Source organism: Phocoena sinus, chromosome 6, assembly GCF_008692025.1.
Source record: "Phocoena sinus isolate mPhoSin1 chromosome 6, mPhoSin1.pri, whole genome shotgun sequence".
Classification (NCBI taxonomy): domain Eukaryota; kingdom Metazoa; phylum Chordata; class Mammalia; order Artiodactyla; family Phocoenidae; genus Phocoena; species Phocoena sinus.
The window spans coordinates 34,529,406-34,548,563 of NC_045768.1; the positions used below are offsets into that span (position 1 = coordinate 34,529,406).

At 36.0% G+C, this 19,158-nt stretch overlaps 1 protein-coding gene across 2 annotated transcripts in view; it reads right to left on the reverse strand.

Annotated features, from left to right (window-relative positions):
• TDRD7 (tudor domain containing 7) overlaps positions 1 to 19,158 on the reverse strand; it is an 89,827-nt gene that overhangs the window by 46,729 nt on the left and 23,940 nt on the right. For both annotated transcript variants that reach the window (XM_032635307.1, XM_032635306.1), the window contains 4 exons: positions 18,252 to 18,393; positions 16,192 to 16,405; positions 3,329 to 3,402; positions 612 to 829 (listed from right to left, as the gene is read on the reverse strand). In XM_032635307.1, coding sequence (XP_032491198.1) covers positions 612 to 829; positions 3,329 to 3,402; positions 16,192 to 16,405; positions 18,252 to 18,393 — 648 coding nt within the window. The remainder of the gene's footprint in view (positions 1 to 611; positions 830 to 3,328; positions 3,403 to 16,191; positions 16,406 to 18,251; positions 18,394 to 19,158) is intronic.

Below are 19,158 nucleotides of genomic sequence, written 5' to 3' on the forward strand. Positions count from 1 at the left end.
TAAAAGATTTCTAATAAACTACTCTGAGCCATCGTTTTATTATAATAGATTCTCAAATAGGAAGAGGCATGGAAATAGATGTCAGCTCACTTTTCAATATTTTTCTCCAAAGAAATTTGTGAATAGTTTAAATCTGAACCCTGTATTAAATTTTTAGATGTATTCCTATAAATAATTAGCCAAAATAACTAAATTTGTTTCAGCTGAATGTCTTTAAAAAATGCTCAGGAGAACAAGAATATAAAATTTGAGGCTACAAAAAACGTTCTATTACCAGTTAAGTTCAAGTTATTAAAATTACAAAGCCATCAGTATCTATTGGTAACAGCTCAATACAAAATGGTATCTATATTATCACATATTAAATGCATTTAAAAATAACTTAAAATCTATAAAAACAGCAATTACAACACACACAGACCTCAGCCGTGACATATTTCTCCTATAAATAAGAACCAGTATGTGTTAATCTTAGTCATAAAGATTAATGAAGCAATATTATGTAAAGAGCTTCGTGCTCCCCAAATAAAAGGTGATATTACTAACAACTCAAAATCTGAAAGTGGGGCAGGGAGGAGGCATCAGGAGGGAGGAATAAGAAGAAACCGTACCGTGCAAATATGAGGCCAGTGTTCAAATTGTTGTAAAATTCCTTGATTAAGTTCTTCTTTATATAATTCTTTGTAAAAATGTGGAAGCTTAGATATCCAAATGCCATTGTTATGCTTGTTTAGTATTTCCTTTATGCGGTTTTGAACCTCATCCATTTTATAAGTGTAAGAGGCAGGAGGCGTGACATTTGGTTTTTCAACAGCCTGATTTAAATTATCTTTAAATTAAAAAATATGATAGAATTAACCAGAATGCTTAACATTTAGATTATCCCCATTACCTAGTATTTGTGTCTTCAGGCTTTGTTATACTTCAGGCTTGTGGGGTTAAGGGACTTTCAAAGAGAGCAGGATTAGGAGAGCAGGACCATGACAAATTTCATTCTAAGTTTTAAACCCTGGAAATAACCAGGAAGGTCAACAGCCGCTCAGAGAGGGAACCTAGCCCCTTTATTTTCCAAGGATACGTCATAGTTTTAATTTAAACTCATAAAGAATAATGAACTTTATTATTTAACTAATCATTTTCTGATTGCAACTAAGAAAGGTTAAATATTAGACAATAATGGTATATATGTAACGATAAATTTAAAGCTATCTTTTTACAAAGCCTAAGGATAATGCCGTAATAGTAAGATCAAAGAACATTTTATAAAAAATAAATAATTGTCCAGGTTTTTTTTTTTTTTTTTTTTTTTTTCAGTATGCGGGCCTCTCATTGTTGTGGCCTCTCCCGCTGCGGAGCACAGGCTCCAGACACGCAGGCTCAGCGGCCATGGCTCATGGGCCTAGCCGCTCCACGGCATGTGGGATCTTCCTGGACCGGGGCACGAACCCGTGTCCCCTGCGTTGGCAGGTGGACTCTCAACCACTGAGCCACCAGGGAAGCCCAATTTTTCCCTTTATTAATGAGAAAAAATAATTTAGCAATAATGAAAGTTCAAAAATTGATCCACCTGTAATAATCATCCTAGCCTCAGTTTATAAACATAAATAAAAGGTTGGTGCTCATAAATAACTATTAACGATTTGTTTTTATTCTCCAATCCAAATCATTCATTTTTCATAAGCGAATATTTATAAAGTTTTGGCTAGCTCTCTTACATTTATTTTTATTTAAAACTTAGAATGCCTGAGTTAACATCCTAAGGCAATAAAGAAATTTAAGTGTCCCCAATAGCTGATATTTCTGGTATTTTAAGAACTATGAAATTCATTCCAAACCTTTTCTAAATTTCACTGGGATACAGATCAGAATATTTTAAAAATTACCATCTATATGCAAAATATGTTCATATTTTAATCATATAGCATTTCTGCTGGGATTCAACAATTTTTATTTTATTTTATTTTTTAAACTGGCTGGTGGAGACACATAGGCTGGTTTGGGGATGCTGGCCTTTGAAGATGCCAGGAAGCCAAAGGGAGAGCTGTTCCTTGAGTATGGCTGGATGCTGACTCTCCTTTACCCACCATAGGGCACGAGACCTGCCCTTGCTGAGACTTAGTTTGGCTCAGCCAACAGAAGGGTCCAGGATGTCCACATACATTTCCTATTAAAGGCACAGTTAATTTATAAAGTTCTCCCCAAATAATGATATATAAAAGAACCAGGAAGAAAGAAAAGATAAGTTTCTTGGAACTGGCCAGTCCCTCCCTTAAAAGAGAGAGTGTCAGCAGCTGACATATAGTTGGAGGCTTTGCAAATGCACCTGCTCTGTGGGGCCACCGAAGTCAGCTAAGCTTCTGTACCTTTTGTTAAACAAATCAAGGAAGTAATTTAGGCTGCCAGCAGGTAGGAGAGGTTATGTATAAGTGTGTGTAAATCAGCTGCTGGGTGAATCATAATCGTCCTGAAACAAGTCCTCCTGGTTCTGCAGAAAAAGCTTATTCTAAAGTAAAGGATATACAGCCTCTAAAGGGTATATGACTTTACTGAGTAGTCATTTTTCAGGAAAATGCATATGTAAAAGTAATTGATATAAACAAAAATCAAATTGTTCAATTAATTTCCATGAGAAATACTGGAGATACATTCCTTTGGAAAAAAATGATTTCAACTCAGTAAGAATCACACTTAAAGCAGCAAATCATTTAAAACCACATTTAAATTTCATGCAGCAAAATTTCTGAAATACTGTATCCCTTGGGTGGGTCTAACAGCAGGGAATTTACACTTTGGTTGGAGGAGACAAGATGAGTGTGTGCACTTCTAATCTTCAGATTCTTCAACTTTATTATGTCTTCTATTGATTTCTTAACAGCCCTTTTGGATTTTATTTATTTATATTCCTATTTAGATGCTTAGTGGCCAATGCACATAGTTTAGGGCCCAGAGTTTACCTGGTAGAATATCTGGAACTATTTTATGAGTTGAAGTCCCCTATTTTATGTGCTTTAAATCTTACTCTCTAATGTGTAAGAGAGTGACAAGGGACACAAATATCTCTGTAGGTAACACGTGGAAGTGAAACAGAATAGGTCTAGTGTGAGGAAGGCCTCAAGTCAGAATAATAATGATATCCTTGGAGGTATTACTTTCTCTTTAGATCACTTCAATTCATAACTTAAAGAAATCAAAAAAGAGGGGAGGAGAGATGTATTCCAAGTGGGAGAAGGTGAGAACAAATGTAAAAGCCACCATTAGATATTTCTGGGGGGGCTCTGAGGCTCCAGAAACCATAATGTATTACGAAAATAATGTTTAGAAAACATACCACTCATTTCCTTAATACAGGTTCTTGAGAGATGCATCTGAAAAGGTGGCGAAAGGGATGCCTTTGGGCTAAACCTAAGGTATAAAAAAAAAGGTAAGTTAAAATTCAATTAACTACTTAGGAAAGAAATGTAGATTTCCCACCTCATACCCTCACCAAAAAATTTTTTATGTAAATCGTGCTGGATATATGTAGAAAATTTTTTCTAAATATGCGGACAAAGAAATACCCACCACCACCACCCACAAAGTGAAATAATTTGTATTCATGTCTGTCTCCCTCACTAGACCCCAAGTGTCTTAATTACTTGTGTTTCTTGTGCCTAGGGCAGTGCTTGGTACATGCAAGGGAGAGCGAATGCTGTAAGAATGAATAGGATGATTGAAAGAATCAAAGAGTACATCTTGCCCAGCGGCGGGTACGGGACTAGTGGTGATAGTGACAGTACACCTATTTCGCAATTTTTCAATAGTATGGAATACTCTAAAATTAGATCAATTCTTTGAAATGAAGCACATCTCCTCAAAATATTTAATTCTAAAAGAAATTATTAGATTGTAGGCTACCAGCAAAAGCTTACTTAGTATACGATGCTCTGCAATTGTAAGAGCATCACACTTGTGTATTAATGCATCTGGGTAATGACAGAAGATGCCAAAAACATATCCAGCTTCTACTTCTGCAGAACTGGCAGGGAAACAGCAATCCTTCCTTTGCACCAGAGCCCTAAAAATGTAAACTGGAATCTTCCCCTGCTTTGAGTCAGCTGTGAGGGCTCTAGCAGAAAGCAGAGGGATATAAGCGAAGAGTGAAAGTACAGCAAGGATACAGCAGAGACTGCTATCATGCAAACATTGGTAGGCCTAATGCACAGGAAAGAAAACTGTCAACACAGCAAAAGAAAGATGTTCAAGGAAAACCACAGGGACATGTGAAAACAAACTTAATAAGATAATAGAGGTCCAACCAGTTTTATAACAGTAAGTATAAAAGACTTATTATTTTGTTTCTTAAAAGAAATACTTAGACTGTCCCCCCACAAAAATACCTCCCAACTCAAACATATGCCACTTATTAGAGACACATTATTATCCCACAAATATTTATTTAAGGACCTACTATTACATGCCAGGCATTGTGTCAGAGGGTAATGATCAATGACTAAACAAGAGGAAGGTACCATTATTCTCACGGACTACACGTATAGTTGAGAAAAGTGACTGTAGCAAGCGGCTAGCAGATGGCCCCCAGTGATTCTCCCCTCTGGTATCCACAACCTTGTGTAATCCCCTCCCTTTGAGTAACTCGCTTCTAATCAATAGGATACTTCAAGGTTGAGGGGATTATACATAATTAGATTACAGAAGATTCTAATTTCCACTTTGCTAGCATAATCTGTCTCTTGCTGGTTTCAATGAGGCAAATAGCCATGTTAGGAAGGGCTATATGGCAAGAAATTGAAGGTGGTCTTTGGCCAATAGCCAGACGGAACTAAGGGACAACTCAAAAGGGATGGATTGTACTAACAACCACACGAGTGAGCCTGGAAGGCGATTCCTGCTCAGCTGACCCAGCCATGGCCGATACCTTGATTGCAACCTCATGAGAAACTTTGAAGCAGAGGATCTAGCTGAGTGGTTCTGAGATTCCTAACTCACAGAAGCTACAGGATAATAAGTATGTGCTGTAAACTGCTAAATTCGTGATAACCTGTTACACAACAGATAATGAACTGACAGAATTTGTATGTAAGAACAAAGTCTACTAAGTGCTATAATAGGGGCAGTAGGTGTTAACAAAAGCACATGACAAAAGCAACCAACTAAATTAGGAGGCAGAGAGAGGAGCAAGTAAAAAGTAAAGGTTATTAACACTTATTATAAAGTTATAATAATCTGAGTAGTTTGGCACTGCTAAAGAATAGACAGGTAATCAGTGATTCCAAATGGAAAGCCCAGAAACTGAGTCATATATTTATAACAATTTAGTATTGATAGAGATAGTGTTTCAAACCAGCAGGGAAAGAAAGGATTATGTCATAATTGATATTAGGACATCTGGCTAACAGGATTCCTACTCTCATGCTATACAACAAAATTAATTCTGGATGAATTAAAGGTTTAAATGCAAAAACTGAAACCATAAAAATTCTAAAAGAAAACAGAAGACATACTACATAATATGGGGGTAGAAATGCTTCTCTAAGCACAACACCTGTAGGCAGAAGCCATAAAGGTAGAGATTAATAGATGTAAATAGAAAATTTTAAAGTTTTTGTATACCCAAAATACCATAATTAAACAAACTTGCCAACATTGGTAAAATTGCCAACATATTACAGGACAAAAGGCTCAACATCCTTAATTTATAAATCATTTTTACCAATTAGAAAGAAAAAGCAACAAAAGACAAAAACCTGTAATTTACAAAAGATCTATAAATGGGCTAATAAACATATGAAAAAATGTAACTTCCTTAAGAATCAAAATCAAAGAAATAGAAATTAAAACATATGTACATTTTTTTCACCTTTTAGAGTAGCAAATAAAACACTGATGCCCAATGTTGGCAAGTGCACAAGCAAACTATCACTCCCATATGCTTCTAGAAGAATCTAACTGGTATAATCTGTTTAGAGCACAAATCAGTAAAGCCTTAGTGTGTATACCCTCTTACCCAGAGAGTCTATTTCTACCAATTTATTCTAAGGAACTAGTTGTGAATATGTGCAAGGATCATTCTACAAATATGTTCATTGTAGTATTGCTTACAATAGTGAAAATCATTTATATTCAACAATGAGTGACTGGACAATGGACTAGCCTGACACTAAAAATGATAACAGAGATGTGTACTTAATGATATGGAAAATGTTCACAATATATTGCCTTTTAAAACAGGTTATAAAATAGTAATATACATCATGACCCAATATGTATTTTTTAAAACTTATATAAATAAATAATGTAGAAAGTTAATTTTTAATGGTTACATTTATGTCCAGATTAGAGGTGACTTTTTTCTTCCTTTTACTTTCTTCTACTTTGCAAATTGTCTATACCATACACATTAGTACTTTTGTAATCAGAAGAAAGCAATAAATGTATTTTAGAAAATGCTTCCTGTAAATATTTAGTACATGACTTTTAAACCTACAAGATCTCAGAAACCTACATTCATTTACTTTAACTTAATACTTGAAAGATGCCTTTTCAATCATGGTTCCCATTGGCTAATGCCAGACAGTCCTTTATTCATATCCAAAGTCCATGATCTTACTCACTACAATATACATACAGCAATTTCTTCTCTCATTCTAGGCCTAATGGAACCCTGGTCTTCAGTGCCATACTCATCTATGTGTTATGCATAAATACATTAAAAAACCAAATTTTAATAATCTCATCATTTTAACAAAATACAACGGTCATGAATTGTATTTTTTTTAGAAATAAACATTTCCCAGAGAAACCATAAATCAATCGTACATCCTCACTTTTGGCCCCTCTTTCTATTTTACTGTAGACACATGGTAAACTTAGATTGATACCTACAATATTAGAGAATATCAGTTATACTATTTTTCTAGAACCTTCCAGTTTGTTAACCAGCAGGCATGAGTTCTTAACCAGAGTTTTTGAGAATGGGCTTCTGGGGCCCATGTATTCCCTGCATTAGTATACAAAGATGCATGTATATGTGCACAAATTAATTTTTCTGGGAAGATAATTTATAGCTTTCATTAGTGACTCTAAAGATTTGGTGACTCTAAAAAGTTTAAGCTCATAATAACTTATACTACTTAATATTACTGCCTAATATTTCATAAGTTTAGAAATAAAATCTTTTGCTATTGCTCTATTTTGGTAAGAGCAACTTCTTTGGTTTTATAATTAGAAAGGCAGCCCATAACCTCTGCCACCAGATGGTATTTAGATTTCTCTTTAAATGTATCTTTCAATTTGTATTATGCTCTTTAAAAAAAGATTTGATGAAGATGTTTTACAACATCTTTAATAGTGTATAATTAAAATAGTCTGAAATATAATCCATACAAAGTCAGACAGATGAAGACAAATAGGTATGTAGTTCTAGAAATCATTGTACAATAATGTACAAGACATTCAACTATATGGAATTCAAAATTCTTATGGAGAAAGGCAAAAGACAAAAGCATATACTATATTAATTCTCAAAACTAAAACCATATAAAAAGATTTTGCTATCAATTTTTAACCTTTTATTGTGAAATATTTATAAATTCATGGGAATTTGCAAAAAATGTACATAGAAGTCCCATGTACCCTTCACCCAGTTTCCCCCAAGGGTAACATCTTGCATAGTACAATATCAAAACCAGGCAACTGACATTGGTATAATCCAGAACTTATTCAAATTCCACCAGTTTTAAACATACACATGTGTGTGTATAGTTCTGTGCAATTTTACTACACATATAGGTCCATGTAACCACCACTACAATCAATATCCAGAACTATCCCATCACTACAAGGGTCCCTCTTTCTACCCCTTTATTGCCACACCCTTCCCCCTTCCCCAACCCCGACTCTTGGCAACTACTTCTCTGTTCTCTGTCTCTATAATTTTGTCATTTCAAGAATGTTATATAAATAGAATCACATAGTATGTAACTTTTTGAGATTAGCTTCTTTCACTCAGCATAATTCCCTTGAGATCCACTGATGTTGCATGTGTCAATAGTTCATTCCTTTTTACTGCTGAGAGGTATTCTGTAGTGTGGATGTATTCAGTTTGCTGAAACTTTCAACTACTGAAGGATATCTGGGTTTTTGCCAGTTTTGGCCTATTATGAATAAAGTTACTATGGACACTTGTGTACAGGTTTTTGTGTGAATCTAAGTTTTCATTTCTCTGGGATAAATGTATAGGAGTGGAATTCCTGGGTCATATAGTGGTATCATGTTTTATTTTTTTAAAAGGAAACTCCCCAACTATTTTCTATTGTGGTTGTACAATTTTATATTCCCAACAGCAACGTATGAGTGATCCATTTTCTCTGTATCCTTGCCAGATTCAGTATTATCACTATTTTTTTAAATTGAAGTATATTTAACTTACAATATTATATTAGTTTCAGGTGCACAGCATGGTGATTTGGTATTTTTGCAGATTATACTCCATTATAAGTTATTATAAGATAATGGCTAATAAGATAATTCCCTGTGCTATACAGTAAATCCTTGTTGCTTATCTATTTTACACATAATAGTTTGTTAATCCCATGCCCCTAATTTGTCCCTCCCCCTCCTCTCTCCCCTTGGGTAACCACAAGTTTGTTTTCTGTATCTTTGACTTTGAGCCTGTTTCTCTTTTGCTGATATATTCACGTGTAGTATGTTTTAGATCCCACATATAAATGTGATATTATATAGTACCTGTCTTTGACTTATTTCACTAAGCATAATATTCTCTAGGTCCATCCACATTGCTGTAAATAGCAGAATTTCATTCTTTTTTATGGCTGAGTAATACTTCATTGTATATATATACCATATCATCTTTATCCATTCATCTGTTGGTGGGCACTTGGGTTGCTTCTGTGTCTTGACTATTGTAAATAGTGCTGCTATGAACACTGGGGTGCATGTATCTTTTCAGATTAGTGTTTTTGTTTTTTTTCTGGACATATGCCCAGGAGAGGAGTTGCTGGGTCATATGGTAATTCTATTTTTAGTTTTTTAAGGAATCTCCATACTGTTTTCTATAGTGGCTACACCAATTTACATTCCCACCAACAGTGTACAAGGGTTCCCTTTTCTCCACGTCCTCTCCAACACTGGTTATGTGCTGACTTTTTGACGATAGCCACTCTGACAGGTGTGAGATGGTACATCATTGTAGCTTTGATTTGCATTTCCCTCATGCTTAGTGATGCTGATCTTTTCATGTGCCTGGGGTCAACTGCATATCCTCTTTGGAAAAATGTCTATTCAGGTCTTCTGTTCACTTTTTTGATTGGGGTGTTTGTTTTTTTGATATTGAACTGTATGAGCTGTTTATATACTTTGGATATTAACCGCTTGTTGGTCACATCATTTGCAAATATTTTCTCCCATTGTGTAGGTTGTCTTTTTGTTTCGTTGCTGTGCAAAAGCTTTTAAGTTTAATTAGGTCCCATTTTTAAATTTTTGCTTTTATTTCTTTTGCCTTAGGAGACAAATCCAAACAAATATTGCTACAATTTATGTCAAAGAGTATTCTGCCTATGTTCTTCTAGGACTTTTAAGGTTTCAGTTCTTACATTTAGTTCTTTAAACCATTTTTAGTTTACTTTTGTATATAGTGTGAGAGAATGTTTTAGTATCTTGTTTTACATGTAGCTGTCCAGTTTTCCCAGCACTAACTTGTTAGAGAGACTGTGTTTTCTCCATTGTATATTCTTGCCTCCTTTGTCATAGATTGACCACAGGTGCATGGGTTTATTTCTGGGCTCTCTATTCTGTTCCATTGATCTATGTGTCTGTTTTTGTGCCCATACCATGCTGTTTCTATTACTGTAGCTTTGTAGTATTGTCTGAAGTCTGGGAGGGTTATACTCCAGGTTTGTTCTTTTTTCTCAAGGTTGTTTCAGCAATTCGGGGTCTTCTGTTGTTCTATATGAATTTTAGGATTATTCTAGTTCTGTGAAAAATGTCCTGGTTATTTTGATAGGGACTGTATGAAATCTGTAGATTGCTCTGGGTAGTATGGCCAGTTTAACAGTATTAATTCTTCCAATCCAAGAGCATGGGCTATCTTTCCTTCTTTGTATCATCTTCAATTTCCTTCATCAATGTTTTATAGTTTTCAGAGTATAGGTTTTTCACCTCCTTAGCAAAGTTTATTCCTAGGTATTTTATTCTTTTTTATATCATTTTAAATGTGACTGCTTTCTTACTCTCTCTTTGATATTTCATTATTAGTGTATAGAAACACAACAGATTTCTGTATATTAATTTCATATCCTGCAACCTTACTAAATTCATTTATTAGCTCTAATAGTTTTGGGGTGGAGACTTTAGGGATTTCTATTTAAAGTATCATGTTATCGGCAAGTAATGACAGTTTTACCTCTTTCCTTCCAATTTGGATACCTTTTATTTCTTTTTCTTCTCTGACTGCTGGTGGCTAGGACTTCCAATATTATGTTAAATAGAAGTGGCATGAGTGGGCATCCTTGTCTTGTTCTTGAATTTAGTGGGAAGGTTTTCACCACTGAGTATGACTTTGGCTGTGGGTTTGTCATAAATGGCCTTTATTATGTTGAGATATATTCCCTCTATACCCACTTTGATGAGAATTTTTATCATGAATGGATATGGAATTTTGTCAAATGTTTTTTCTGTGTCTCTTGAGATGATCATGTGATTCTGATCCTTCCTTTTGTTAATGTGGTATATCACACTGATTGATTTACAAATGTTGAACCATCCCTGTGACTCTGGAATAAATCCAAACTTGATCATGGTGTATGACCCATTTTATATATTGTCAGATTTGGTTTGATAATATTTTGTTGAGGATTTTTGCATCTATATTCATCAAAGATATTGGTCTGTAATTTTCTATCTCTATAGTATCTCTGTCTGGTTTTGGTATCAAGATAATGGTAGCCCCATGGAATGAATGTGGGAGTGTTCCCTCTTCAGTTTTTTGGAATAGTTTGAGAAGGATAGGTATTAGTTCTTCTTATATGTTTGGTAGAATCCCCCTGTGAAGCCATCCAGCCCTGAACTTTGTTTGCTTAGAGTTTTTCTATTACAAATTCAATTTCACTTCTAGTGGCCAGTCTGTTTAAATTGTCTGTATGTTCTTATTTCAGCCTTGGCAGGCTGTATGTTTTTAGAAATTTGTCCATTTCATTGGCATATAACTGTTCATAGTATTCTCTTATGATTTTTTTTTAATATCTCTGTGGTATCAGTTGTTATTTCTCCTCTTTCACTTATTTGAGTCCTCTCTTTTTTTCTTTTTTTGCGGTATGCAGGCCTCTCACTGCCGTGGCCTCTCCCGCTGCGGAGCACAGGCTCCAGACACTCAGGCCCAGCGGCCATGGCTCACAGGCCTAGCCACTCCGTGACACGTGGGATCCTCCCGGACCGGGGCACGAACCCGCATCCCCTGCATCAGCAGGCAGACTCTCAACCACTGCGCCACCAGGAAAGCCCTCCCTTTTCTTCTTGGTAAGCCTGGCTAAAGGTTTATCAATTTTTTAATCTTTTTTAAAAAACAGCTCTTGGTCTCATTGATCTTTTCTATTGTTTTTATGATCTCTTACTTATTTCTTCTCTGAGCTTTATCATTTCATTTTTTCTGCTGACTTTGGGCTTTGTTCTTTTTCTAATTCTTTTAGGTGGTATTAGGTTGTTTGAGATTTTTTTCTTGTTTCTTGAAGAAGGACTGTGTTGCTATAAACTTCCCTCTCAGAGCTGCATTTGATGCATCCCAACTTTGGAAAGTTCTATTTCCATTTTCATTTGTCTTTTGAGGTATTCTCTGATTTCCTCTTTTTTTAAAACTTTTTAAATTTATTTATTTTATTTGTTTATTTTTGGCTGCATTGGGTCTTCATTGCTGTGCGCAGGCTTTCTCTGGCTGTGGCGAGCGGGGGCTACTCTTCATTGTGGGATGCGGGTTTCTCATTGAGGTGTCTTCTCTTGTTGTGGAGCACAGGCTATAGGTGTGTGGGCTTCAGCTGTTGTGGCACGTGGGCTCAGCAGTTGTGGGTTGTGGGCTCTAGAGCACAGGCTCAGTAGTTGTGATGCACAGGCTTAACTGCTTCACAGCATGTGGGATCTTACCGGACCAGGGCTTGAACCCATGTCCCCTGAATTGGCAGGCAGATTCTTAACCACTGTGCCACCAGGGAAGCCCTCTGATTTCCTCTTTGATTTCATCATTGACCAAGGTTTTTTAGCAGCATGTTCTTTAGTCTCCACATGTTTCTTCTTTTCCCATTTTTCTTTCCATAGTTGATTTTTAGTTTCATACCATTGTGGTCAGAAAAAAAATGCTTGATATAATTTCTTCCTCTTAAATTGTTGAGGCTTGTTTTGTGGCCTAGTATGTGATCTGTCCTGGACAATGTTCCATGTGCACTTGAAAAGAATGTGTATTCTGCTGTTTCTGGATTTAATGTCCTATAGATAGCTATTAAGTCCAATTGGTCTGTTGTGTTGTTTAAGACCACTGTTACCTATTGATTTTCTGTCTGGATGATCTGTCCATTGATGCCAGTGGGTGTTAAGGTCCCCTACTATTATTGTATCATTATTTTTTATTTTAGCCATTCTGATAGGTGTGTTGTGGTGATACGTCAATGCAGTTTTTTAAAAAAATATTTATTTATTTATTTGGCTGTACCGGGTCTTAGCTGTGGCACACAGGATCTTTGTTGCTGTCTGTGGGAACTTCGTTGCAGCATGTGGGATCTAGTTCCCTGACCAGGGATTGAACCCGGGCCCCCTGCACTGGGAGCACGGAGTCGTAGCCAATGGACCACCAGGGAAGTCCCTGTCAATATAGGGTTTTCTTTGGTTTTTTTTTTGCTTTTTTTTCTGTCAATGTAGTTTTAATTTACATTTCCCTAATAGCTAATGAAGTTGAACATATTTTCATGTGTTTTTACATTTAAAGTAATTACTGTTTTGTTAGGGCTTATGTCTGCACTTTATTATTTGTTTTCTATTTGTTCCCTGTTTCTCATTCTTCTATTTATCTTTTCTTGCATTCTTGTGGGTTAAACATTTTTGAAAATTCCATTCTGATTTACTTATAATTTTTTTTAGTATATCACTTTGTATAGTTTTCTTATTGGTTGCTTATGCATTTCAATACACATATAACATCACATTCTACTCATCTCAATGTTTTGCCACTTCAAGTGTAAAAACCTTACTTTCATCTAGGTCTCCTTGCCCTCCCTACTTTACAAATACAATTACTTTAAGTTTTTCTCTACATATGCTAGCACCTCATCAGATGGTGTTATAATTTTTACTTCAAACTAATATGATTTAAGAAACTCATGAGAAGAAGGATAATCCATTTATTTACACTTGTTTTTACCCATTTTGCTCTTTCCTTTCTGAAGTTCCAAGCCATTTTATATTACATCTTTTCTGTTGAGAGAACTTCCTTTAGTCACTCTTTAAGAGTAAGTCAGCTAATGACAAATTCTCTTAGTTTTCTTTCATCTGAGAATGTTTTTATTTCCCTTTCAGTCCTGAATTATACTTTTGCTGGATACAGAATTTGTGGTTGATAGGTTTTTTCCTTTCAGCACTAAAAATGTGCCATTTCCTTCCTTCATGATTCCTCCATGACTGTGAATGAGAAATCCACTGTCATTAAAACTGGTATTCCCCTATGGGTGATGTGTCATTTCTCTCTGGTTGTTTACAAGATTTTTTCTTTGTCTTTAGTTTTCAGAAGTTTCATTATGATGTGCCATGGTGTGGGATTCTTTGGATTCATCCTGTCTGGGATTTCCTAAGCTTCTTGAACCTGTAGGTTTATGTCCTTAGGCAAATTTGAGAAGTTTTCAGCCATTATGCCTTCAAATACTCCTTCAGTCCCATTCTTTGTTTTGAGGCTCTGATAATACAAATATTAGATCTTTTCTTATTTTCTCCACAGGTCCCTAAGGCTCTGCTAGATGTTTTTTCCCCCCATAGGCCCCTCAGGTTCAGCTAGTTATTTTGTTTTGTTTAAGTCTATTTACTCTGTTGTCCAGATTGGGTAATTTCTATTGTTCTATCTTCAGGTTCACTAATTCTGTGCTCTATCATATTCATTCTGTTATTGAGCTCATACACTGCATTTTTATTTTGGTTGTTTCATTTGGTTCTTTTTTGTATGTTCTCTTTCTTTGGTGAATTTTCTATTTTTTCATTTTTTTCAAAAGTATTTGCAATTGCAAACTGAAGCATTTTTACAACAGCTGCTTTAAAATCGTTGTCAGATAATTCCAACATCTGATTCATCATAATGTTCATGTCTGTTGGTTATCTTTTCTCAATCAAGTTGTCATTTTCCTGCCTCTTAGTATAAAGATTGACTTTTTTTATTGTAACCTGGACATTTGGACATATGTTAAGATGAATGTCCTATTTTATTTTATTTTATTTTACATCTTTATTGGAGTATAACTGCTTCACAGTGGTGTGTCAGTTTCTGCCCTACAACAAAGTGAATCAGTTACGAATGTCCTATTTTAGCAGACAGTTACTCCGTTTAGGTTTATCATATACCTCCTGGCCCACTTTTGTAGGCTGTGGTTCCAATAATAATTTAGTTTTCAGGGCCCTCATGGTGCTATTCTGATCTGGTACAGCAGAATACACTTCCCTGGGCCCCTGCTGCTGGGGAGGAGGGCTGGGAGCACACTAGGCAGCAGGTCAGAGAGCACCACCTTGGGCCTACTCTGTGGGCTGCTTGGTGCTGGCAAGGCCCCCACTCAATCACTGCTAGTGCTACCTGCAGGGATGGAAGGCACTTACCTGGGCCATGCAGTGGCACTAGGTGAGAAGGAGGAGACACCAGGCCATGGGGTGGAGAATGCTCCTCTGGGACCACAATCCAGGATGCCTGGTTTTGCTGTCATTTTATAGATTCAATTCAAAATCTTGAAATTTAGGCCCACAACCAGAGAAGACAATGGTACCTCAGTCACATACTGGACATAACTAGTGCTTTGGGTCAAGATCCAAATTTTAATTATGTATTTTCTAGACCTTATCAAAAATTATAATAACTAACCATAAACACCATTAAATATATACCATTATGAAAAATATTTAAGGGTTACTTTATAAAAAATACCAAAATATAAAAAACTAGTACCCTTTTACCTAACTTAACAAAATTAATTATTTCTAAATAGTCTAGTGAAGGGGGAGTGCTTGGGGGGAAGGGGACTATCTTTTATACAAAATGGAAGTCTTGAACACTGATTTAAATGAACATGATACAATAAAATTTGTTTTGCAGAGGTACAAACAGGATGGAAGAATGTGATACTGATTCATCAGGAGATGGCAAGATTTTCCTGTGAAGGGTCTAACAGTACATATTTTAGGCTTTGCTGGCCATACTGTCTCTGCACAACTCTGTAGTTGGGTAAAAGCAACCACACACAATATATAAATAAAGGAATGTGGCTGTGTTCCAATAAAACTTTATTTACAAAAACAGGCAATGGTCCATAAGTTGTAGTTTGCTCACCTGAGTTACCTCATAAAACCATAAAATTTACAGCCAGAAAGGAACTTTGAGATCACCCAGTTAACATTTTCATTAGTCAAATGAAGATACCACAGCCCCAAAAGATGAAATAATTTCACTTATTTCACCTGGCTAGTGAATGGCAGCATTCAAACTAAAACTTTAAAGTTGTGTTATTACTTCCAGTTCAGTATTCTGATGCATGGATGTATAATGCTACTGTATAATTAAGGGTATAATTATTGGAACACAGCAGAGTGTACAAATCAATCAGATTTTATTTAAAACTTACAAAATTAATTGTAAGAAAGGTTTTCAGAAAAAGTAAGTTATGCTGAAATAGCATCTTAGATCAATTTGTGAGAGCTTTTAAAATAATTTTTACAAAGAGAGATTACCAATAACGCACAACAAATACAAAATGGAGATATTCAGAGAATGACATTTAGGCAGCCAGGAAAGTGGACTAACTAGTAACGATGCATTTCTTTACTAACATGTGAACTTGTATTACACAAAACAGAAAGTACTTCCTTCTTACCCTGAACACACATGTTTAATATTTATTATCCTAGGTTCACCAAACTTCTCCTTTTAGTCAGACAAAGCACAAATACCTGTTGTTGGTAGACATGGTCACATGCCTCTGCACTGGAACATCTTTGAATACTTCATTTCCAATAGTTGTATGTAATGTGTAAGGTGGCATTTCAGCAACAGATTTAACTCCAAGAGAGTTTCCTTTGTCTCTTAACAGTGTTGGATTAGGTTTTTTGCTGATAGAAAAATCTGAAGAAAATCCTGGTTGTCTGAGGGTTGCTTTTGGTTTTCCTACAAAGTCAGGCATACATAACGGAATCGATTAGCTTCCCAAAACCACGGTTTCATTATGTCACTCCCCTGTCCAGATGTTTTCTGTCGGTCTCTATTCTTGGAACAGTTTGTAAGAATATGAGGAGGTGTCACACCAGTCAGAATGACCATCAACAAAAATCTACAAACAATAAATGCTGGAGAGAATGTGGAGAAAAGGGAACCCTCTTGCACTGTTGGTGGGAATGTAAATTGATACAGCCACTATGGAGAACAGTATGGAGGTTCCTTAAAAAACTAAAAATAGAACTACCATACAACCCAGAAATCCCACTACTGGGAATATACCCTGAGAAAACCATAATTCAAAAAGAGTCATGTACCACAATGTTCATTGCAGCTCTATTTACAGTAGCCAGGACATGGAAGCAACCTAAGTGTCCATTAACAGATGAATGGATAAAGAAGATGTGGCACATATATACAATGGAATATTACTCATTCATAAAAAGAAACAAAATTGAGTTATTTGTAGTGAAGTGGATGGACCTAGAGACTGTCATACAGAGTGAAGTAAGTCAGAAAGAGAAAAACAAATACAGTATGCTAACACATATATATGGAATCTAAAAAAAAATGGTCATGAAGAACCTAGAGGCAGGACGGGAATAAAGACACAGACATAGAGAATGGACTTGAGGACACGGGGAGGGGGAAGGGTAAACTGGGACGAAGTGAGAGAGTGGCATGGACATATATACACTACCAAATGTAAAACAGATAGCTAGTGGGAAGTAGCCGCATAGCACAGGGAGATCAGCTCGGTGCTTTGTGACCACCTAGAGGGGTGGGGTAGGGAAGATGGGAGGGAGACACAAGAGGGAGGAGATAAGGGGATATATGTATATGTATAGCTGATTCACTTTGTTATACAGCAGAAACTAACATACCATTGTAAAGCAATTATACTCCAATAAACATGTTAAAAAAATAAATAAATAAATATTTTTAAAAAATAAAGAATATGAGGAGATGGTCACTAGAGGGTCGGTCAGCAGGGGATGAGTAGATTGGTGTGTATTTAGCAGATGAGGTTCTTCAGAACGTGGCTTCATCTGCTAGGCTAGCCCATTACCTTCCCTCTACTCACCAAGTAACGTGGTGGCAGTCACCTCACATTCTTACAAATGCAGCACACTCAGCCATTATCTCAGTCCTCCCATCTCTTCTCCATCAATTTAAATTCTTCCAACTGTTAGAGGTCTGGGTTCAAGTCTCCCCTTTGCCATGAAGCCCTCCACTGCCATTCTCACAATGATTGCTCCTTTGTCTAAAATGCTCCTTGTGGCATTTAGGCATCAACTCCTTTCTACCATCATTGAACTATTTCTTGAGAATTTAGTTTTAGAAATGATTTATAAGCTCCTTGAGATAAATGATCAGTAAACACAGGCTGAGTTGCCTATAATACCTTTATGTACTATATAATTCACGTTTTTCTGAAAATAGAGCATTTATAGTAAAAGACATGATTTCCTAAATAAGACATTAACTTAGAGGTTCTTGGTTCATCCAACATTCTAGATGAGCCTTTCCCCCAAAATAAAGAGTAAAACCACACTTTGCCATAATAAGTTTAATTAAAATCTATGCTGAGTTATTTCACACTGTATAATTACTTTACTTAATAAGTCATGCTTATCATGTTCACTTAATTTCAAATGGAAATACTAGCTTCAGGACTTCTCCCTTGACATATGAATATTAACAAATAAAGGTGTTTATCATGAATACAAGCAATATTTCCATCTGACAGTAGACTCATAGACAGGCTTTAAAATTTTAGCATGTGAAAAGATCTTACCTTCTAGAAAAAATGGCATGGTTTTCTTTACTCTCATCTGACAATTAACTTGCCGACCAGTTTTCCTTTTAGAACTCCTCTGACGAGCCACAAGCTGAGCAATTCTTGCAGTTTCTGTGCAGGCCACGGCATAGCAGGTAATCTAATTATGAGAGGCAAGGCAAGAGGAGAAACATTTCTCAGATTCACTGGTACCTAAAGGCTGATTTTTCAAAGTGCATCTTTGTGTGTTTATATGTCCCAAATCAAGCTGTATGCAAATATTCATGTCTCTCTCTCTTCGATAATGTTAGAGCTAAATTATATTTTCTGCAAGAGAAATCAAGCATAGTCCGGCACACTGAATAATCTCTCCTCAAATTGAAACTTTCACTTATTCCTTAAACAGGTATTTATTAAGCATCTAAAATGTGCTAGGTACTGTAGGATTAACAAATGAACCAAACGAAACCTGTGATTTGCATATATTATCTCATATAATTTGTGAGATATATTTTATTCCCATTTTACGCATGGGAAAACAGAGGCTCAGGAAAGTTAAGCAAACTTCTCAAGCCACACAGCTAGGCTATCTCTCTGAATTCAAAGCACACACTTGTAACTGCTATTTGTATTTAGTGGTCTCCCAAAGACCACTAAATCCTAGTCTTGCACTGCAATGGATTAGCTGGGTGACTTGGGGCAAACCAGTTTACTTCTAAAATCTTAGTATTATCAGCTGTAAAACAGGGAAGAGCTTAGATCTGGGGTTTTCAAACTGTTCAATGGAGCCACAGAATTTCATGGAGGTGCCTCAGGGCTGTGAGGGCAAGACAGGGTAAGCAGAGGCCTGGACCCTCTGGCACCTACTTAAAATACAGTAGTTCAGTTTTTTATCTTTAAAAAAAAAATGGTGATATATAGGATA